The sequence below is a fragment of the Dermacentor andersoni genome, chromosome 11 (assembly GCF_023375885.2).
Source record: "Dermacentor andersoni chromosome 11, qqDerAnde1_hic_scaffold, whole genome shotgun sequence".
Classification (NCBI taxonomy): domain Eukaryota; kingdom Metazoa; phylum Arthropoda; class Arachnida; order Ixodida; family Ixodidae; genus Dermacentor; species Dermacentor andersoni.
In genome coordinates this window covers 97035438-97059129 of record NC_092824.1, presented here as the reverse complement: position 1 = coordinate 97059129, position 23692 = coordinate 97035438, and the positions used below count along the sequence as shown (strand labels likewise).

Below are 23692 nucleotides of genomic sequence, written 5' to 3'. Positions count from 1 at the left end.
GCACCGAGGCCTAGGCTACTGGCGTCAGTGTGGATTTCGGTATCGGCGTGCTCGTCGAAGTGCGCAAGTACGGGCGGCGACTGCATGCGTCGTTTGAGTTCTTCAAATGCGTCGGCCTGCGGCGTTTCCCACTTGAACTCGACGTCACATTTAGTTAGCTGTGTCAGTGGCTCAGCGATACGTGAAAAGTCCTTGACAAAGCGCCTATAGTAGGCACACATGCCAAGGAATCTGCGCACTGCCTTCTTGTCGATTGGCTGCGGGAACTTTGCGATGGCAGCTGTCTTCTGCGGGTCAGGGCGTACTCCAGATTTGCTGATGACGTGGCCTAGGAATAGAAGCTCATCGTAAGCGAAGCGACACTTTTCCGGCTTCAGAGTGAGCCCTGATGACTTGATGGCCTCTAATACCGTCGCAAGCCGCTTAAGGTGATCGTCGAAATTTCCGGCGAAGACAACGACGTCATCCAAGTAAACAAGACACGTCTGCCACTTCAATCCTGCTAACACCGTGTCCATCACGCGCTGGAACGTTGCAGGCGCCGAGCACAGTCCAAATGGCATAACCTTGAATTCATAGAGGCCGTCTGGCGTGATGAAGGCGGTCTTTTCGCGATCCCTTTCGTCGACTTCTATTTGCCAGTAGCCAGACTTGAGGTCCATCGATGAGAAGTATTTAGCATTGCAGAGCCGATCCAATGCGTCGTCTATCCGTGGGAGGGGGTATACGTCTTTCTTCGTGATTTTGTTCAGTCGACGATAATCGACGCAGAAACGTAGGGTTCCGTCCTTTTTCTTCACTAAAACAACTGGAGACGCCCACGGGCTTTTCGACGGCTGGATGATGTCGTCGCGCAGCATTTCGTCGACTTGTTGTCGTATAGCTTCGCGTTCTCGCGTCGAAACTCGGTAAGGGCTCTGGCGTAGTGGTCGAGCGCACTCTTCGGTTATTATGCGATGCTTTGCGACTGGTGTTTGTCGAATCCTCGATGACGTCGAAAAGCAGTCTTTGTATCGTCGAAGCAGACTTCTGAGCTGTTGCTGCTTAATCACGGGGAGACTTGGATTTATGTCGAAGTCTGGCTCGGGAACCACGGTCGTCGGGGTAGATGCAACAGAATCCGAGAGGACAAAGGCATCGCTGGTTTCCTGAATTTCCTCGATGTATGCGATCGTCGTGCCCTTGTTGATGTGCTTGAACTCCTGGCTGAAGTTTGTCAGCAACACTTTCGTGTTTCCTCCGTGCAGTCGAGCGATCCCTCTTGCGACGCAAATTTCACGGTCGAGCAGCAAACGTTGGTCGCCTTCGATGACGCCTTCTGCGTCAGTGGGTGTTTCGGTGCCGACCGAAATAACAATGCTGGAGCGAGGCGGGATGCTCACTTGATCTTCGAGCACACTCAAGGCATGGTGACTACGAGGGCTCTCCGGCGGTATCGCTTGATCTTCCGACAGCGTTATTGACTTCGACTTCAGGTTGATGATTGCGCCGTGTTGGTTCAGGAAGTCCATGCCGAGAATGACGTCTCGTGAACACTGTTGCAGGATAACGAAGGTGGCAGGGTAAGTCCGGTCGTGAATGGTAATTCTTGCCGTGCAGATTCCACTCGGCGTGATGAGGTGTCCTCCAGCGGTCCGGATTAACGGGCCTTCCCATGCAGTCTTAACTTTCTTCAATTGGGCTGCGATGGGTCCACTCATGACGGAGTAATCTGCTCCTGTGTCTACTAAGGCGGTAACTGCGTGGCCGTCGAGAAGCACGTCGAGGTCGGTGGTTCTTTGTCTTGCGTTACAGTTAGGCCTCAGCGTCGGATCACGGCTGCGTCGAGTTGACCTGTGGTTGGTACGTGGCGTCGTCAAGTGGTCTTTCGTCGGCGTGTTCTTTCCTGCCAGACTTCGTCGGGACGGCGGTGTGACTTCGTTGTTATGTCGTCGAGGTAGTCTTTTCGGCGTCTTCGTAGGCGGCGGAGGATCTTCGTCAGTTCGACGAACAGCAACCGCACCTCCATCGGTTGCTGCTTTTAGTTTTCCGGATATGGGCTGACGGACCGACCCCGGGCTGGGCCAGTGTATGGTCGGCGCTGTGGCGACAGGTAGCGGCCTGGTGACGGCGAACGGGACGGTCGTCGAGGGCTCCACTGAGTAGCGGCGAGGTAGTCGGCGATATCGCGAGGGCGTTCACCTCGCTGCGGGCGCGGAGCATTGACGGCGAAACCTCGCAGTCCCATCTCCCGGTATGGGCATCGGCGATACACATGGCCGGCTTCTCCGCAGTGATAGCAGAGCGGACGGTGGTCGGGGGCTCGCCAAATGTCCGTCTTCCTCGCGTAGGTGCGCTGGGCGACGGGTGGGCGTGCTGGCGGCGGCGGCGGCGGACGACGGAATTGCGTCGTTGCAGGGCCCTGGCGTGGTCGCGGAGGGGGGCCTTGACGGCGTGCGACGGCGGCGTAGGTCATCGCTTCTGGCTGGGGCTGCAGTAATTGAGGTTGCACCTCAGGAACCCCAAGCGATCGCTGAACCTCATCTTTCACGATGTCAGCGATCGAAGCTACTTCAGGCTGCGACGAAGGCAGGACCTTGCGCAGTTCTTCGCGCACAATGGCCCTGATGGTCTCTTGAAGGTCGTCCGAACCCAGTCCTTGGATGGCATACTGCGGCGTGTGCCCCTGGCGGTTATATTGCCGGGTGCGCATCTCCAGAGTTTTCTCGATCGTCGATGCCTCTGCAGAAAACTCAGCCACAGTCTTTGGTGGGTTACGAATAAGTCCGGCGAAAAGGTCTTGCTTGACGCCGCGCATCAGGAAGCGAACTTTTTTCTCCTCCGACATTTCCGGGTCGGCGTGCCGGAAAAGACGGGCCATCTCCTCCGTGAAGATCGCGATCGTCTCGTTTGGCAGCTGCACTCTGGTTTCTAGTAGAGCTTGGGCTCGCTCTTTTCGCACGACGCTAGTAAACGTGTGCAAGAAGCCGCTTCGGAAAAGGTCCCACGTCGTTAAGGTGGCTTCCCGATTCTCGAACCACGTCCTGGCGGCGTCTTCTAATGCGAAATAGACATGCCGCAGCTTGTCGTCGCTGTCCCAACTGTTAAACTTAGCGACCCTCTCATACGTTTCGAGCCAGGTTTCCGGGTCCTCGAATGTTGATCCGCGGAACGTCGGAGGTTCCCTGGGCTGCTGCAGCACGATGGGGGACGCTGGGGCTGCCATTGGGGTTGCCTTGTCCACAATCTTCTTGGTCTTCTCAGGTAGAAGTCCGTGCTCCGGGGGCAGCTGTTGAAGACGGCGGCTTGCTCGATGCTCCGGGACTACGTTGGTGTTCTCTTTGCGCTCCGGGCTTGGATCACGGCTTGTCGGGGGCGTCCGGTACATGAACGAAAAGCACCTCCACCAGATGTCACGTGGTGGTGACGTAGAAGAACACAGTAGCAATACTGTGAACGAGAAAACTAACTTTTATTGGGCGAACTTGTGCCCACAAAACAGGCTACACTTATAGCACAACGAAAGCGGCGAACACAGTCGGCGATCGTCGGAAATCTGATCAGTGGATCAAGCGCGTCGGCTTTTATAGAGCAGTCATGGAATGTTCCAGACTAAACGTTGGGACCCGCATGCCTTCTACAAAGATCTACACCATTCGTGTCAAGCGATGAAATCAGATAACACAAGGTTCGGCGACAACAGACAGCGGATAGAAGCATCGATAACTTTCCAGAACCTTCGGATACATGCATGCGCGTCCCGCGCTGTGCGATAACATTTGTTAGGCGGCAAAACGTGTCGCCCGATAAAGACAAGTACACGTGTCAGTATCTTTTCAGTAACCAATGTTCTAAAAGACTTATTTTGCACCATGGCCGCAAAAACTACACCATTGTCACTTCACAAACACACACGCACACACAAAACTGATTTGCGGTGCTTTCAGAAGTTACAAATTGGAACTACAACTGAACTGTGGCTGGCCCACCACAAAGAGCTCGTTGTGGGCCCTGGAGCCATCTTTTGATTAGGGGGCCCACCATTTCTGGGAAGGCATGATTTTCACCCTGGAATACTTTGTTGCAATCTTCTACGGACAACTGGGACAGCCATGCGGAAAGTTGGTCAGTGAGATCACAGCTACGGAACTTCCTTCTTCATGCCACCTCAGGGAAAGATGCAGCTGCTTACACAAGGATTGACAGGCTCAATGGTTTCTAGTATTTTGCACGAGTTAAAGCAAGACAATTATGCCTCTTTTTTAAAATTAATTAATGCACCTAGGAGAAATTCATTAAGGGAGTATTGAAACAAAAATTTTTTGCCACACTTTTGCTTTTTTAGGTAGTTGCCGACCCCACAATTATGACATGGAGCCACAATACCTTGAGCAGCACAAATAATTATTACATTGCATTTTATGCAGCTAGTTTAACATGTACTCCAAGTGCAGCACTATTTTAGACATGAAGCAGGAGACTACTCACATCACTGAAACTAACATTGGAATTCGTGCGGTGTCACAAACAACTCGAGCACGAGACAGCTCAACGCAGTGGTTGATGATGATATAAAATGCAGGAGGACTCTCTCCCATTATCCTATCGAGTACTAAATGATCTCTGTTTTCACAATATGGTCATAGTGTGTGTGTGTACGACAGTTGTGTCTGGTACTATGAGACTGCCACATTGGTGAGATGAATAGACTTCTGTTTCACATCCAAAGGCACACTACACCTCGCACATGTTTTAAACTGTCACACCAAGAGGTAATATATTAATAATATTTCTGTATTATTAAACAAGTAATTGAGGCTTCATGGCATAATTACCGAGTTCACAGCTACCCATTCTTGGCATAAAAACGAGACAAAACTTTTGTGGTGTACTCGTTAAAAAATTAAGTACTCTCTCATCAGCACAAACAATGACAAACAACCTTATCATCAAGGGGAGAGTGTTGGGAGGCTAGTTGGTAAGACATTTTTTTGTGAACTTAAACTGCACTAGGGACAAGACACCGAGGTAGATGAAGGCGAACAAACGCAGACTAACAACTGGTTTACTGAAATCACACAATGCTGGCTCTTCGAATTATGCGCATGCCAAAGCCAGATCATAACCGCGTGACCATGGAACACTCCCTCGGCAAGCCCCTATCTACGCAAAAAAAAAATGGAGCTCTTTCTTGAAAAGATACACTGACGGTCATCTACCATACACTGACGGTTGATCTACCTCTGTGTCTCGTCCCTAGCGCAGTTTAAGTTCACAAATAAACCTTGTTTTGACGTCAAGTTCACATTGGATATTGTAAATTTCAAAAGGGAAAGCCCATTTTCCTTACTGACAAATAGCACAACATAATATTTGCTTTCCTGATGCCGACAGCACTTTGACATTGCAATTCGGAAAGCTAGAGTTCAGACTTATATGTATATATAACTCAATTGAAAAGCTAGAGGTTTCTCACCAATAAGTGCAAGCATAGCTCACTTTCATATATGCCAGAAAACACAGTAAGAATTTTATATATTTAAGGTTATAAAATGCATCACATTTACCTTTGAGGCACAGGTGACACTCAAACAGCAGTGTTGCCAGCCAGTCTGCCACTGTTTTGATGAAGTGTGACAGCATATTAGCTCACGATGGGTTGTTCCTAGCCACCTCTGAAATTCAGAAAACATTGATCAGCTGATGCAGGTAGCACAAATGACTACTTAAATTAGAATAGCAATATAATGGAACATTGGCTATTAATAGCCTTAAGCTGCACAGGCATATGTGAAGGAAACAGTTTAAATGTAGGCTCACTATTCAACAAACTAAATTGATCTTGTTTTAGCCTCGTTCCTTCTCTCAAATTTATTGTCATTGGTTTCTCTCTGCAGCCAAATTAACCGTACATTACTTCGAACTCACATTCTATGACAGCTATGAATGCCTCATCCAAGGTTTTCTTCTTGCAGTGAGAAAGGAAGAATGTCATATGAACAATGATAGTTTACACCAAATTTCATATGCGACCTTCGAGTGAAGACTGGTGCTCCGAAAGAAAAAAAATTCATATGCTCAGAACAACCAAAATGGAAACAGGTGCAGACTATATTGACTACACACTACTCTGTAACAACACTGCAAATGACACAGCTGTCTTTAGGGTCACATGGGATAGCACAGCACAGAAACTATTCAGTAAAAACAGAATGAAGGCCAACTGATGGTTAAGCTATCTTGCTTAACATATATACCTGGAATCAGTGCAAAAAAGAAAATGCCTCAGGCAGCGACTTATCAGATAGCTTTAGAATATATGCACAAAGAATACGCAGCCGCAACGCACATTTTCACAGATGGCTCTACAACTCCACATCGTTCATCATGCGGACTTTTTGTAACCTCTACAGGGCAACGATTCTCGTTTCGCCTTGAGCGAGCGACATCATCTACTTCAGCGGAGCTATATGGCATTAAGGAGGCCCTTGTGTATGTACTTCGACAGCAGCCGCCAAAGACATGGGTGATTTTCACAGACTCAAAAGCAGCCCTACAAAGTATCTGGAACAGGCACAAGTGTTGCAATAATCAACCAGCAGCATTTGACATTGCTTATCTTCACCACAGGGCTAAGATTGCTGGGCATTGCATAAAGTTCCAGTGGATACCTGGCCATGCCGGCATTTCGGGAAATGAAAGAGCGGACGAAGCCGCCAGAAATGGACTCCTATACCGCAAGTTCAAAAGAACATATTTTACAAAAGCCGATGCTTCAAACATGGCAAAAAAATATGCCTATCAAGAAAAAGACCGCATCTTGAATCTGCCGCTTCACCAAGATAACTTCCTACGTTACATTGACCCAGACATGAGACCGAAAATTCCACGACCACTTCCTCGACACTTAGAGACATTGTACCATCGTCTTCGACTGAACGTGGCATACACGAACAATTATCTGTACCGCATAGGACTTAACACTAACCCATACTGTGATAACTGTCGCAACTTAGAGACAATTGAGCACATATTACTAGAATGCCCCGCGTACCGCGACGAGAGACAATTTTTTGAGCACCAAATGGACATGATTTGCCACGAACCGTTAACGTTACCGAGCATCTTAGGTCCAATGCCCGGCCCTTCAAAACAGCGACGAGTCATGGATTTATTGTTCAATTACCTGACAGAAATTGGTCAAATAGGAAAGCTTTAAAAATTGCATCCTTCCTATACAAAAGCTTAAATTTACCCGCCATGTCACCTGTAAATATTAGTATAAGGTCCACTCGGACATTTCATATTTACTTTTATCCTTTTTTTTCTCCAACTCCTTTCTGGAATCTTTTAATCCCATTCCCCATCCCTATACAGAGTAGCATGCCAGCAGTTATATACGCGCCGGCAAAATTCTCTGTTTTTCCAATAAAGAGCCCTCTCTCTCTCTCTCTCTATCTTGCTTAAGGAAATTTTTAAACGTAAATTATACTCATTCAACCAAAACAATACACGCAAAAGTAATCTAAAGTTCACCATGATTTGAGAATAGGATTTTTACATTTTACACAGGAACACTGAATCGAGTCCCTCAATACTAAATTTCTTAACCTTGAAATTGCAACTTTCATTTAGCTAATGTGTAAAGGTGACTTTTTTTTTTTTTTGCACTCAAAACAGCACGCAGTACCCGTCAGATTCTTGAACCACTTCAACATTTCAATTTTCATGAAATGTTGCATATGTACGCTTACAAGCTGCTGATAATTTATGTTTTCCTCCATTGTGGCTTCCTTCTAAACAGCATCATAAACTTCTGCTCTTTACTGCCATCACTCTACAAAAGAGGCCTCAGCTGCAGCCGGCCGCTATCTTCGGCGACCGCACTTGTTTGCTGCCTACCGCTGGCATTATTTGCATTGCCTTAATAGTGGCGTGGACACGCATCCATGAGCTAAATGACGGGCCATCAGCTGTGTTTTTCCCGAATGGGGAAGTCAACGAACGGTGCTGAGACGACTTTCATGCGATATGTTTGTGGTATCGCTTGTTTTTCATCTGTAGTCGCAGCCTGCGAGTATTATTTACACAATCATGTCCTAATACAGTGCACGCATAATGATGAATATAGTATCGCAACTGCATATCAAGTCGGTAACGGAATTACACAGCTCTGTCATAGTCTCAAAGTCAGTACCGTATTCAAGTTGCAAAGAGGCAAAAGAGAAAAAAAAAAAATGGTGCTAACAAGCCTAAAAAGACTTTCAATCTGAAACAGCCCCCGTCAATAACCACACGAACACCCAAAACGTTAACTGACGTTTATGCCGTTGTAATCATGCAACATGATTCCCAGCAAAGTAGGAACCCTTCAATCATGTAATAATATAAAAAGTGAAACTGAAGTCGGTAGACTGGGAAGCTTACACGGCAGCCGTAGACAAAGGAATCACAGCCTTGACTACAAATACAGAAATAATACCGACAATAGCTCATTGCCTGAAACAAAGTACCCGCTCTGCCACTAAGCATTGTAATGTACCAACAAACGACGAGGAATTTGAAAGGTTATGTGCCATTCGAAGGCGTGCCGAAAGGAAGGCTCTACGTACTAAGAATATCGAAGACCTCAGAACTTGTCGACAGGCACAAAGACATATACGACGTTACCTCACCAAACGGGACCGAAAAAGGTGGAGGGACTTTTGTGGGACACTGGACATACGACAACCGCTGAGCAAAATCTGGCGAGTCGTCAGAGGCATTCGCAAAGAGCCGCAACAGCTTTATCCTTTTATCGCCCTCTCATTACATGAGCGCACATCCCTGAAAGAAGTGGCAGAGCAGTACTGCAGGCTCCTTTCCAACGGGGCACCACCTTTGCGGCAAATTGCAAGTCGTCAGCCTAGTCCACCTCGAGCTACCCTTCCTGACTTAGAATTACCATTCACCATCGAAGAGCTCACGGCAGCAATCGGCGACGTAAACAAGCGATCATCACCTGGCCATGACGGCGCGAGTTATGAAGCGCTCGCAAATCTATGCCACACATCTCGCCTACGCCTTCTGGAGTACTACAACACCTCATGGATAACTGGGGAGATTCCTACGGAATGGAAGCTTGCAAAAGTCATTCCTATATTGAAACCAGGGAAGCAGCCAACAAATTACGCCTCCTTCAGACCCATATCTCTGCTTAGCTGCGTAGGGAAGCTATTCGAAAAAATGATCTACAAACGTCTAAATTGGTTCCTGGAAACTGCAAAAGTTTACCCGGAGGAAATGAATGGCTTCCGGCAAAATAGATCTGCAATTGATAATGTCATTGCCTTGGTCTCATCAATTGAAGAGGAATTGGTCTCTGGAAACATACCTACTGCTTTATTTTTAGACATTAAGGCAGCATATGATTCGGTCTATCATAAAGCAATACTTGACGCTTTGGAAACCCTTGGTCTTGGAGGACGGCTCTACGCATGGATTGAAGACTATCTTCAAGGACGCCAACTTTTCATGTGTACCCCGGATGGCCCCACGGCGCTTTATGCCGTCGAGAAGGGAGTGCCACAAGCAGCTGTGTTAAGCCCGGTATTATTTAATTTAGTCCTCATCCATCTGAAAAGAAACCTGCCCCCTGGCGTCAAAATCACACTGTATGCGGACGACATCTGCATTTGGAGTGCGGCGCGTTCCCGCAGTACCACCCAACAACGCCTCCAGAGAGCGCTAGCAAATATATCGGCCTACCTAAATCCAAGGGGTCTGAAATTGTCCCCCGACAAAAGCGTTGCCATGGCTTTCACGCGGAGGTGTATGGAAAAATACCCACTAGTGTTGGGTGGTTGTGCCCTTCCATACGTCAAGACGCAAAGGTTTCTTGGAGTGACTGTTACAAGAAGGCTCAAGAGATGGCGCCACCATCCCACACGTGCTGGCCACGCGCCCCTTCTGAAACCTCCGCTCCCACCGTCGCGGCAGCCCTCCTCCTCTATGAACTCTGAGCAGACGACATATCAGGTTGCGTCTGGCTCTCCCGCTCCTCTCCTGCTGGTCGGCCGCCGCCCCGTCTCAAGACACTCTACTCTCTGTATCTCCATGTAACCACACCCATTCCTGTGTACTCCATGCTTAATAAACCCAGTTAACCTCCATTAACAAAAGTCCAGTGTTCTATCGTCCACTATACGAGACATAACGAAACATGGTGTCAGAAGTGAACTAGTTCTAAGACCAGCGCATCAGCAATGGAGAAGATTCCTGCACCTGCGAAATTCGACTCCAGAGGAAACGCTGCGGAACAATGGCGAGCCTTCAAGCAGAGCTTCACGCTGTACCTCAAAGCAACTAACACAGCGAGAGCACCATCTGACCGGCACGTAGCACTTCTTTTGACCGTCGGTGGTTCTTCACTGCTTGATATCTACAACACTTTGGACTTCGGGGGATCGACTGAGGAAAGACCAAACCCAGAATTTAACTACGCATATGTCATCAGCCTCCTCGACGCGCATTTCTTACCGAAGCACAACGAGCTGTACTCGCGATAAGTCTTCCGAACTCGCATGCAACGGGAGGAAGAGCAGTTCGACAGCTTCGTAACAGACTTGAAGCTCAAGGCGCGCGATTGTGGATTCGGAAACGAAAGAGAAAAAATGATCCGCGACCAGATCGTCTGTGGTATCTATGACGAAAAGGCCCGTGCAGACATTCTCAAGTTAGATGATCCGACCCTAGAGAAGGTTGAAAAGGTGTGTCGAGCACACGAAGCCACGAAAATTCAAATGAAGGCATATAAAGAGGGTACTCCATCAAGCAGCGAGACAGTGCACGCAGTGAAGAAATTCGTCCATCGCACCAATGTCAACTCGAAAAGCGTGAAAGGAAAACCACAAAAAGCTAACGTACCAAAATGCAGGTATTGCGGTGGTAGCCACGAGCGCAAAAGAGAAACATGCCCAGCTTGGAAACAAACATGCAGCAAGTGCAAAAAACGAAATCACTTCGCGGCAGTTTGTAAAAGCAGCAAGGTAATTGCTGGCCTGGCAGTAGATAGCGATGATGAAGACATACTGGCAGTTCAAAGCCACAAACCAAGCTCAGTTCACACGTCTCTGAGAGTGAACGGAACTCAAGTTTCAAGTGGACAGCGGTGCAGCTGTTGACGTCATCCCGGCTAGACACGTCAAGCAACAGCAGATACAACCGTGCACAACAACACTGCGAACGTGGAATGGCAGCAAAGTTCACTGTTCAGGCAAGGCACAACTAGATGTTACAACCGCAAACGGACAGAGACATTCTGTGGAATTCATAGTGGTTAAAGATGACTTCACTCCTCTCATCGGAAGATCGACAGCTGAGAAAATGGGTCTGATAACCATAGACTATAACCTTGTGGCTGGAATCGACGAAATTCCAGAACAAAATTTCACTCATCACATAGTGGAAAAATACCCAGATGTCTTTGGTGACACTCTAGGAACACTCCCGGGAAAAGTACACTTGGTGACCAAGCCAGATATGCTTCCGAAAGCGATAACAAGTTGCAGAGTGCCTGTCAGCATTAAACCGCAATTAGAACAAACATTGGCAAGTCTGGAAAAAAGAGGTGTCATTAAAAGTGTAGCCGAGCCAACACAGTGGGTGAGCAGATTGGTTGTGGCAACCAAGAAAAATGGTGAAATGCGAATATGCATTGACCCACAAGCACTGAACGAGGCTCTCGAACGAGAACGTCACACATTGCCCATCCTCAATGATGTGCTGCCCGATCTTGCCAAAGCAAAAATCTTCTCAAAACTGGATTTGCGAGAAGGCTACTGGCAATGTTCTCTCGATAATGAGTCAAGTTTTATGACCACATTTCAAACACCAAAAGGTCGTTATCGATGGCTCCGCCTGCCGTTTGGACTTGCGGTAAGCAGCGAAATTTTTCAGAAAAGACTTCAAGTGGCACTTGAAGGACTTAGCGGAGTTCTCTGCGTTGCAGACGACATTCTTGTCTATGGAGTGGGCGAAAATGAAAAAGATGCTGTCAAAGATCATGACAAGAAATTAGAGAGTCTACTCCAGAGATGCCGACAAATCGGAATTCGTCTCAACAAAGAAAAAAACTCAGCTCAGAGCCTCATCAACTGTCTTCCTGGGACACCTGCTGACAAAAGAAGGACTAAAAGTTGATCTAAATAAAGTCAAGGCAATTGAACAAATGCCAAAGCCAGTCGACATCCAGGGAATACAACGCTTCTGCGGAATGATCAACTATCTCTCCAGATTCTTGCCGAAAATTTCGCCTGTATTAGAGCCATTGAGAAAGCTCACTGTCAAGGATACACCATGGCACTGGGGAAAACCGCAAGAAGCATTTCAAAAGGCAAAAGACGCTCTGACAAGAGCTCCAATTCTGGCCTACTTCGACTCACGAAAGCAGTTAGAAATTCAGTGTGATGCAAGCGACCTTGGACTTGGAGCAGCTCTTCTTCAAGACGGACAGCCAATCTCGTTCGCCAGCAGAGCACTTACACCGACAGAAAGCCGCTATGCACAAATTGAAAAGGAAATGTTGGCCATCGTCTTCGCACTAAACAAGTTCCACCAGTACACATTCGGAAGAGAAACAAAAATCATCAGCGATCACAAGCCACTACAAGCGATCCTGAAGAAACGATTGGACCAAGTTCCAAGACGACTACAAGGCATGATTCTTCAGGCGCAAAGATACAACATTGTCATCGAGCACAGACCAGGCAAAGAATTACTTTTGGCTGATACGATATCACGTGCGTTCCTTCCCAACGAAAGCAATGAACAAGAACTTGAAAACATCAACGTCTTGCACTACCTTCCTGTGAGAAAAGAAACCCTGGAAAAGATTCGGTCAGCCACTGAGAGAGATGAATCACTGCAAAGGTTGAAAGCAATCATCTTGTCAGGTTGGCCACAAGATAAGCGTCAACTACCCCAAGACACGCGCATGTACTTCACATACAGAGATGAGCTTACAGTTGAAGACAACCTCACTTTCAAGGAATTACGTCTAATCATACCAATTTCTCTGAGAGGTGAGATCAAAGCAACGCTTCACTCATCACATCTTGGGATCGAGAGCTGTCTAAGGCGCGCTCGTGAATGTGTCTTTTGGCCAGGGACGACTGCAGAATTAAAAGACCTCATCGCAGGGTGCGAAGTGTGTCAAAAGCACGCACACTCCCAGCAACGAGAAACTCTCTCTCCTCACCCAGAACCAAGCTATCCATGGGAGCGAGTTGGATGCGACATTTTCGAATTGAACGGAAATAACTTCTTGATCACAGTGGATTACTACAGCAACTTTTGGGAAGTGGACCAACTGAAATCAATGAGCTCCACTCAAGTAATACTCAAACTAAAGTCTCACTTTGCAAGACACGGAATACCAAGAATCCTGATAAGCGACAACGGACCACAATTCACTAGCGAGGAATTCGACAACTTTTCGAAAAGCTGGAACTTCGAACATAAAACGTCAAGCCCAGGATACCCGCGTTCCAATGGAATGGCTGAATCAGCCGTAAAAACGGCAAAAATGCTGCTCAAGAAAGCAGAAGACAGCCACTCAGATCCACAAATGGCATTTCTTGATTACAGAAACACTCCGCTGCAAGGACTCGACGCTAGTCCAGTGCAATTACTCATGAGTCGCCGCACAAGAACGACTTTGCCAACACCATCGGAGCTACTGCAACCTAAAGCAGTCGACGTGAGCGAGAAAAGAAAGGCGAAAAGGCAAAAAACAACGTTGTACTACAACAGACAAGCCAAGGATTAGCCGAGCCTAAGCGAAGGTCAAAGGGTCACAGTTCGACCACTGAAAGGCAGGACATGGGTCAAAGGGACAATAACTAGAAGAATTGACGAAAGGTCGTATGAATTTCAAGTTGGTGAAAGCGTGCCGCGAAGGAACCGAGTATTTATCAGACCAATACCTTCCGCGACTGCCGACAAAAGCCAACAAGAACAGCCCGACACTACACCGCAATCAGAAGAGGATACCTGCGCGACAAATCAGGCAAACCGCAACACCATCAGACCTCAAAGAATTACAAGACTTCCCAAGAGGTTCGAGGATTTTGTCGTCGGTTGAAAGGTTATCACCAAAAAAAGGAAGGATGTTAGAAGAAGGCTCAAGAGATGGCGCCACCATCCCGCACGTGCTGGCCACGCGCCCCTTCTGAAACCTCCGCTCCCACCGTGCTCCCACCGTCGCGGCAGCCCTCCTCCTCTATGAACTCTGAGCAGATGACATATCAGGTTGCGTCTGGCTCTCCCGCTCCTCTCCTGCTGGTCGGCCGCCGCCCCGTCTCAAGACACTCTACTCTCTGTATCTCCATGTAACCACACCCATTCCTGTGTACTCCATGCTTAATAAACCCAGTTAACCTCCGTTAACAAAAGTCCAGTGTTCTATCGTCCACTATACGAGACATAACGAAACAGTGACAATCGATAGGAACCTCACATGGTCGCCCCAAGTGAAAAAACTGAGTGAGAAGATTTCCTCGGCAATGCACGTATTCCGATTTTTAGCCGGATCACAGTGGGGCAGCAACTGCCGATCAATGGTGCTCCTCCATAAGGCCTACGTCGACAAAACACTACGATATTACCTCCTGATCCTGCACAAAATACATCCCATAAGCAAGAGAAAACTCGAGGCAGCACGAAACAACAGCCTTCGCGTATGTCTTGGCCTTCCGAAGGGGTCGTCCCGCTCGGGGACTGTAGCAGAAGCTGGATGCCTGCCTCTGGAAGTGCTATGTTCGCAGGAGACACTTCGGATACACCTCTGCCACGTCATTCATACGAAGACTCACTTTTTAAAGGATATTTCCAGAACCCGTGCTACATCTAGCTTTGGGCAGGCCGTCGGAAGCACATCTATTTCGATTCCTGCTCAGGCGTCACAAATTATGCCGCGAAACATTTCACCATGGACACTGTCCCCACTGGAAATCGTGCCATATATACCTGGAATCAGTGTGAAAAAGAAAATGCCTCAAGCAGCGACTTATCAGATAGCTTTAGAATATATGCACGAAGAATACGCAGCCGCAACGCACATATTCACAGATGGCTCTACAACTCCACATCGTTCATCATGCGGACTTTTTGTTCCCTCTACAGGGCAACGATTCTCGTTTCGTCTTGAGCGAGCGACATCATCTACTTCAGCGGAGCTATATGGCATTAAGGAGGCCCTAGGGTATATACTTCGACAGCAGCCGCCAGAGACATTGGTGATTTTCACAGACTCAAAAGCAGCCCTACAAAGTATGTGGAACAGGCACAAGCGTTGCAATAATCAATCAGCAGCATTTGACATTGCTTATCTTCACCACAGGGCTAAGATTTCTGGGCATTGCATAAAGTTCCAGTGGATACCTGGCCATGCCGGCATTTCGGGAAAGGAAAGAGTGGGTGAAGCTGCCAGAAATAGACTCCAATACCGCAAGTTCAAAAGTACATATTTTACAAAAGCCAACGCTTCAAACAGGGCAAAAAAATATGCCTATCAAGAAAAAGACCGCATCTTGAATCTGCCGCTTCAACAAGATAACTTCCTACGTTACATTGACCCAGAAATAAGACCGAAAATTCCACGACCACTTCCCCGACACTTAGAGACCTTGTACCATCGTCTTCGACTGAACGTGGCATACACGAACAATTATCTGTACCGCATGGGACTTACCACTAACCCATACTGTGATAACTGTCCCAACTTAGAGACAATTGAGCACATATTACTAGAATGCCCCGCGTACCACGACGAGAGACAATTTTTTGAGCACCAAATGGACATGATTTGCCACGAACCGTTAATGTTACCGAGCATCTTAGGTCCAATGCCCGGCCCTCCAAAACAGCGACGGATTTTGGATTTATTGTTCAAATACCTGACAGAAATTGGTCAAATAGGAAAGCTTTAAAAATTGCATCCTTCCTATACAAAAGCCTAAATTTACCCGCCATGTCACCTGTAAATATTAGTATCAGGTCCACTCGGACATTTCATATTTACTTTTATCCTTTTTTTCTCCCACTCTTTTCTGGAATCTTTCAATCCCATTCCCCATCCCTATACAGAGTACCATGCCAGCGGTTATATACGCGCCGGCAAAATTCTCTGTTTTTCTAATAAAGAGCCCTCTCTCTCTCTCTCTCACTTACCGAACCGAAATAAAGCAGTGTTGTTGCTGCCATTCCTGCAAACACAATTCGGAGTTCTCCACTCAAACGCTCGTACCACTTTAAGAAAACGAACAGCGCAAACGAACCGCCACCACCGCAATCGGCAAAAAGTGCGAAGCGGCACCATTGCATGTGATGCCACCTTCACTGCTGGCACTTCGCTTAAATAAAGCTGTCTAATTTTTTATCATGCTTACATATTTTCACTTTAAAACAACTTTAATGCCTATATAGCTTTGTTCTTTGAACAGAACACATTTTATTTTTTACTTGTTCTTTATGTTCATATTAAATTGCACCCCCCCTTCGTGGGCTGCAAGTCCCAGCATGCTATCAATGTGGTGCTAGATTTGAACTGGCAAAGATGCACACTTCAGGTCATGCGTAGGAAATCTCTGAATAATCGGCTTCTGCGCGCTCCATTTATGGTGCTGATTACGCTACAAGGGGTTTCATATGCCCTGTCAACAGATATTCCCTATCAATGCCACTACCCCTCACCTTTTCCGAAGCATGCTGGCAACTTCTGCGCTCACAAAATTGGCACATATTTTGGCATGCAGGCACAAGATCAGTATGCTGCAAAATGCAACATAGAAGATCAACACTTATACGCACATTGCATATACTTTTCGCGTATCACATTTCCCGACATCATTCAGGGGCCTGGGCCTTCTTCGTGTTACTACACATATTTGTGCTAATCCTTTTTTTGTACATATTGTAATACGCCTCCCCTGCAATAATGCCCTTTCGGCAAATGTAGTGATACGAGTAAATAAATGAGCAACACACTGCAATTCTAGAATGCTCATCAGTGGTCCCTACAGTGCGAAGTTACTTAGGGATGCAGCTTCACGCTTGTGCACTCAAATAGGTGCTGGCAGTGCCCAACAAGAAAAATTTAAGTCAGGAATTTCCATGGGGTGTCAGTGAAACAAAGCGACCACTTTAGTCAAGGAGTGGCACGCACTGCTATTCTTGAGAAGGGCTAGGTGAAGTGTAGAGCAGCTAGGAATGTCTTTAAATGCAAGGGTCAGTGCGCTGACATCTAAACTTCTTTAGACTGCAGGACCCTGGGCAACCAATCAAGCAAGCTCGGGCGGCAATACGTTGGGTAAGAAGTTTTTCACTCGCTCGCAGAAGTAGACAATGGATGGAACCTCCTACGAACTTCACATATACATTGGTTGCTTAGAACACTGCTTCCAGCAGTATGCTCTAAAATATGTGTACGCTTTTTGGGGGTTTGCCTAATCCTCAGGCAGTAATGATCATCTGTCTTGCTGGCATTTTCTTCCTTGAGAACTCAGCGGTCACTACTTTCCTGTCAAGAATGCCATGTTGTGTCGTGACGCACAGGTTCGTGACTGAGAGTACCAGCTGTGCGGGGTTAAAGAAAGAAAAGGCATGCAAGATAGGCAACGAGTATTGTTTGGGGCATGCTAAGCTGCAAAGGGTACAAAATTTTCATAGAGTTTATATCTCGAATTTTGTCTCTTCCATTTATAAACTAAAACCTTGAGTGGCCCCACTAACCCGACAACTCAGCATCAGACAGTGATACAATAGCACACATTTTCCTGTACAAGGTAACAGCGTCAGTGGCATCATAGTGCCTCCCCCATGCCATAATGCCCTTGAGGTGATGTATTAGGAATTACATAAATAAGTGTTGGCTGGGCAGACACATGTTGAAAGAATCACAAAGCAGCTCCCATCGTAAGGTTGACAGCCACAACAAAACTAGAAGTTTTACGCCTCACAGCCATTGGCTGCCTTCTTATTGCTCGTTCTCCAAACATAGCACAGGGATATATGGTGTTCTTTTCATTTTAAGCCACTCAGGATGGGACTAGCTACCCTTTGAACCAACCGTAGCTGACAAGATGGCCAATTCAACAATGTGGCAGAATTTCAGTGTCCAGAATCTGATAATGATGAGAATATGATGCTGAATGAGAAGAAGAAGATTATTATTATTATTATTATTATTATTATTATTATTATTATTATTATTATTATTATTATTATTATTATTATGATAACTCTTACTGGTTTGTGAAAACTGCAGATGGGTAAGTTTGCAGCAACTGCCAAGTTTGGCAAAAGCTAGCGAGTTATTTCATGCATTCGTATATTAGTGGACAGCAACTGCCTAAGTGAATATTTGGCTGCAAGTAGAGACGAGAAAGGTCACATCTGGCTCGTAAACTACAATGTAGTCATTCATGGTGCAAGTAAATAAAAATTAACAATTCGATGTAAATAAATGAATGAAAATAACTGCCTCCAAACTGCAGTGGACAAAAACAACAACGGAAGTGGAGGCAGCGGTGATGGGACGGCCGCAAAGAGCCAATCTTCGCAGTCAACAGCGGCCAAGAGCGGCCGCCGCATGCCGCTGCAGTGCCCGCTCTGTCCATACACCACCCACAATGCAACCACCATGCGCGAGCATTTGCCTGTGCACACGGGTGAGCGACCGTTTCGCTGCCCGACGTGTGGCAAGCGCTTCTCCCGCAAGAAGTACTTCCGGGTACATTTGCGCCTACACGACAAGGTAAGTGCGAGCATGCTTGTGATCTCTAGGCACAATAGGTAAAAAAATCATGGACTTGGCTGACCAGCTAACCTGACACACACTTTCAAATTTGTTGAAGCTTTCTTCTGAGCCCCTTAACTATTTTGAGGGTGCCTGATCAACTTCTAACTTTCACAAGGTTGTCACAAGCATTATGTGCCAAAAAACATGGTGTCACAGTAGAACCATCATGTAAAGAAAGTGCAAGTCATGCGAACAAACCTTTTCAAAAAACAATGAAAAAAAAAATGTTCAATACACAATTGTAAGCTCATTCTTATAGAACCATGCATCTCACCAACTTAAGAATGGAATAACTTTGCAAACACTGTAAAAACTAACTGTGGTTTTTAAAAACAGGCTTTATATTCTCACCTAACCATACGTTGAATTATATAAACACTACTGCACCATAAAAACTTTACTGAAGACCACCTGGGTGTTGATCCCAGACAATCACTTTCAGGGGTATGTTCACTTTCGCAAGATTTCACACGACTAGGCACTTTGGCAGGGTTTCAGATATGTTCTCGCTCACAGGTGCCAACGCGTCCGAGTCATGTGAATTCTCGCAGAAGTGGTTGTATCCCTGAAAGTTATCATTGAAGAATGCCATCGCTGACTTGCGCCCACGTCTTGACCCTGGCACACAATGAAACGCCTCGCTCACTTGTTTCAGAAGGGGGACAACGATGTCTTCACTAGTGGTGACAACAGCAGCAGTGGCATGCCAGGTGACTCGGCAACTTCAGCCTCGGCCAAGACCTCTCACGAGTGCGAGATGTGCGGCGAGACCTTCACGCAGCGACAGTTCCTGCAAAGGCACATGCAAGCGGTACATGTGCTCGATGGGATGAGTGGTGGCGGCTCTGATGGCAGTAACAGTGGCAGCACAGGTGGCAACGTGTGTCCCGAATGCAACAAGAGCTACAAGTACGCGGGGAACCTGCGGACACACATGCGCATACACACAGGAGAACGCCCATACATGTGTGACGTCTGTGGCCTCCGCTTCACCTGCTCGAGCTACCTGCAGGTGAGACATGGAAGCAGGAAACGCATTACAGTTTAAGCTAGCTAACCATAATCATCGTCATAGGCCCACTACAGGACGAAGGCCTCTCCAAAGAATTTCTAATTATCCCTCCCACGCGTCATATCAACTTTACCCTGTGCCTGCAAATTTGCTAATTTCAACACACCACCTAATCCTCTGCTGTTCCCAACAAGTCAAAATCAAAATTCCATATCAGGCTGCATGCTCTACTAAGCGACGTTATACAAAGTGTGCTTTTTAATTTTTTGTTCATGAGCCAAACTAGTTATGAAAATTTCAATTGCAGGGTATCCTTTAACATAGAACAAAATGTCCTTAAAACATCTTGCAGTGTATGTTCATTGGACAATCAGCCATCCTTAACAAGCTCTAAAAGAAATGCTTTCAGGATAAACCAGCAAATGTTGCCCTGAGCACATCCGAAAAGTTGTGAGGCTGATGACAGTGATGCTTATAAACACACACCGCAGCTTTTCTGTAACTTGTCATTCTCCGTGGCTTGTCTACACACAGAGCTTGACATTATGAAGATAAAGCACTGCTAGCATCAAATTTCGTGCAGCCAAGAAACGCCCTGACAAGCTCTACAAGCATGAACCTTCTTAAATGACAGATTGTTCAAGGTTTCAAAAGTATATACTTGGCTATAATTGTTGTTCAAAGCTGTGAACAGCAAAACAAACGTGTCAACATAGTAATATGCTCTTTTTACCTGCACTGTCTGCCCTTGTTTGTAGACATGCAGCGTATTGTTATCCCAGTTAGCATTTACTTTAGCTGTGTCACTTTAGCTGTCAGATTGCTTTCTTTTCTTTTTTGCCCTGGACAATTTCTACAGTATTGTGAAAAATATTTTTATGTGGGCACCTTCTTTTAATATGTACCTGCCTGATGTGTAAGTGGCTGTTTTCACCATGCATATTGTTCATCATTGCTTCGGCGGTCTCTTAGGCAATCACTTTTGGGAATACGATCACTTCTGCATCTAAAGGAAAACCTAATCCGTCGATTGGCTCTTGGTTACACGTGGCATGACAGCAGAGGTGGTATTCTTGAGCAATCTTTTTTGAGAAAACAATAACTTTCATGAAATGGCTTGGCATCGGACTCACCAAGTATACAACTAACAGTGTGCCTAACAGTGTGCCAAGATAGGACACATCAAAGTGTGTGGCCGATAGTGTTTTTGACTGATAGTGTCTGACTGCCTCAGTTCAGACTGCTCTAGACTGCTTCTGAGAACTTTGCTATTCTGTGTATTGGATGTCACTACAGTTTTGAAGAGCAGAATCTGCAGTAATATAGCACATTTCAGCGTCAAGAGAAAAAAAATGGTTGACTTAACACAAAAAGTTATTCACTGAAAAGCACTGTTTAACATTCAGCTAAAATAATATAGTAAACAAATAAAAACTTGGAGGACGCTCAAGCTTCACCTTTAAGAGTAGAATGTGATAGCAGTGGAACATGATTGCATTCGAAGATCCCTGACTGCTTCTCGCACTTCCCAGCATTTGCGGCTTATGTAACCGTAATGTTTACCGGGAAACGCTGGCGGCGAACGCTATGCACGAAGGCAAGCTTTCTGGTAGAAATGCGGCCTCTTGCGTGAGCCGATTTCAGAGATAGCGCACAGCCGTGCCAAAAAAATTACATCATTTTCAGGTCTCTGCTAACGTTTCGTACTCTCAATATTTAAGTCTGAGAAGATTTAACTCAATAGGCATGCTCTGTCGTTGTTTTGCTTCATGAAATTTTTTTTGTCAGCTGTTATTCTCAAAATTCCGAGGAATAAGTTTGTCAAATGTAACACAAGGTATGAGCAACTTTAGTAATAGAATGGTCAGGCAATTTAACCGGCATATATCGCATGTCGTACAGCAAGGCGTGGCATATACGGATACCTAAATGTATGTGGGAACTTTCGCTCATTGACAACTCTGCCGCCGCCAACGCCGACACCGGATCTTCTGCAACATGGGGTCCTAAAGGCTATCGCATTACTAGCAAATTTTCGGGTGGCAGTCAAAACTGAAAGTACGCCAAATCTCGGGGAAAATAAGTCCAAGAACACCGAACCATAGTTATAAATGAGGTTCTGCTGTATGTGTATGTCTGATCTGCATACAAATGTGTTCACCACTGTGTGCTTACTATGAAGTCACTGCAGCTAGTCGTGCCACACGAGACCAAAAGCCAATAAGGGGACTAGCTCTTCCTATACTAGTCTTACCTCACGAGCAAATCGATTGTACGGCTTTAGACAATAAACAAACTCAAACTTGGCAAATAGTGCCGTTCAAAGTGGCAGGCAGCTTTCCTCTCCTGCACCATGTAACTATTCCAAACATTCCAATCCTCAAGCACAGCACTTCTATTTTTGCTTGCAGGTACACTTGCGAACGCATGTGCAGGAGAAGCCATATGCGTGCCCGCAGTGCACCAAGACCTTCGTGCACAACTCGGCGCTGACAGTGCACCTACGGACACACACGGGCGAGCGCCCCTACCAATGTCCACGCTGCCCGCTGCGCTTCAGCCATCTGCGCAACATGAAGCGCCACGAGATCTGCATCCACACCCGCGAGTATCCACATGTCTGTGCGCTGTGCCATCGCGGATTCCTCGTCATCACCCAATGGAGGCAGCACGTCCGCTCGCAGCATGGCATGGAGTGCGACGACCTGGACGGGGGAGACGACGACGGCACCCCCCGACATGGCCGAAAGCCGGGAGCCACTGCAAGAGCAGCAGTCAACGTGAGCTCTCGCATGAATCCGCAGTTTATAATTTGGCAGCTCGGAGCGAGTCCAACTGTGACGAGTAAGCCTAATTCCCAAGTTCAGCCCTGATAGCTTGCATATTTTTTAAACGAAAATCTCTGTTTACTTAAGGAATTAAATACTTTATTTATATGGGCTTTTCTATCAAATGTGCATTACTTATGTATTTTGACTTGCTGATTACAAATATGCAATTGATGTTTCTTAGCATCAAGTAGCTGGCAAGCTATAAAGAAATTTGTTTTATGTGTGGACTATGTTGAAGGTGAGCTCTCTACGAAATGCTCGTTGTTATGAAGGAGACTGGCATATTGAAATGATGTTGAATGATCGAAGTTCACAGTTATACAGGAATGAATGCTCTAGACTGATTTGGGCCAAAGTTATAGCACGTCAAATATTTCTAAGTAAGAACCTATATGACCCCCAGAACAAATTAAAATGCCTCACTGGGAAGTGATGCATTGTAACTGCCTCACTTCCCAGTGGGCACCAGAGCTGTCCCGCAGCCATGGGAAAGATACAGGCTACAATAAAAATTAACGGAGAGAAAAGTTGCAATAATATAGACAAAGAAAATAGTAGGACATAAGTGATGAAGGGACATAACTATAAATATATGGCTATAAATGTTTCTATTTTTTTTAAAAGCCAGAATACAGTCAATATACACATGAACCTAATCACCCAAACCAAGGTTTTAACGCATCATGTAATACTGACCCAAAAATTTTGTGTATCGCTTTTCGTTTTTTTAAGTAGCTTTCGACTATTTAATTATGGTACAAAGCCTCAATTCTTCAAGAGCACCACAAATAATAAATTACAGCATCTTTTATAAGGCCCGTTCGAAACGGATGCCAAGTTCAGCGTGGTTTTGGACATGAGAAAGAAGACTGTTCACGTCAGCCAACGCTGAGGTGGCGGTCACACTGTGTCACAAAGAACTCAATAGCCCATTAGTCAGTCCAGTGCAGTGGTTGAATGCCATGCAATGACTGCGTCACCGAAAGCTGCTAAACTGGCCCTTCCAATTGGGCTCCTCTATGAGGAACGCAG

The 23692-nt window shown here is 46.2% G+C and overlaps 1 protein-coding gene and 1 long non-coding RNA gene across 3 annotated transcripts in view; one reads left to right on the top strand and one right to left on the bottom strand.

Moving 5' to 3' along the window:
* The window catches only part of LOC140214073 (uncharacterized), a 28471-nt gene extending 6027 nt beyond the window's left edge, over positions 1–22444 (bottom strand). The window contains exons 1-3 of the long non-coding RNA XR_011890992.1: positions 22361–22444; positions 19464–19607; positions 5547–5654 (exon numbers count right to left, since the gene is read on the bottom strand). This is a non-coding gene — a long non-coding RNA (uncharacterized lncRNA). The remainder of the gene's footprint in view (positions 1–5546; positions 5655–19463; positions 19608–22360) is intronic.
* LOC126539124 (zinc finger protein 711-like) overlaps positions 1–23692 on the top strand; it is a 46429-nt gene that overhangs the window by 20855 nt on the left and 1882 nt on the right. For both annotated transcript variants that reach the window (XM_050185853.3, XM_055075196.2), the window contains 4 exons: positions 17275–17326; positions 18513–18772; positions 19473–19829; positions 22241–22609. In XM_050185853.3, the coding sequence (XP_050041810.2) occupies positions 17275–17326; positions 18513–18772; positions 19473–19829; positions 22241–22609 (1038 nt within the window). The remainder of the gene's footprint in view (positions 1–17274; positions 17327–18512; positions 18773–19472; positions 19830–22240; positions 22610–23692) is intronic.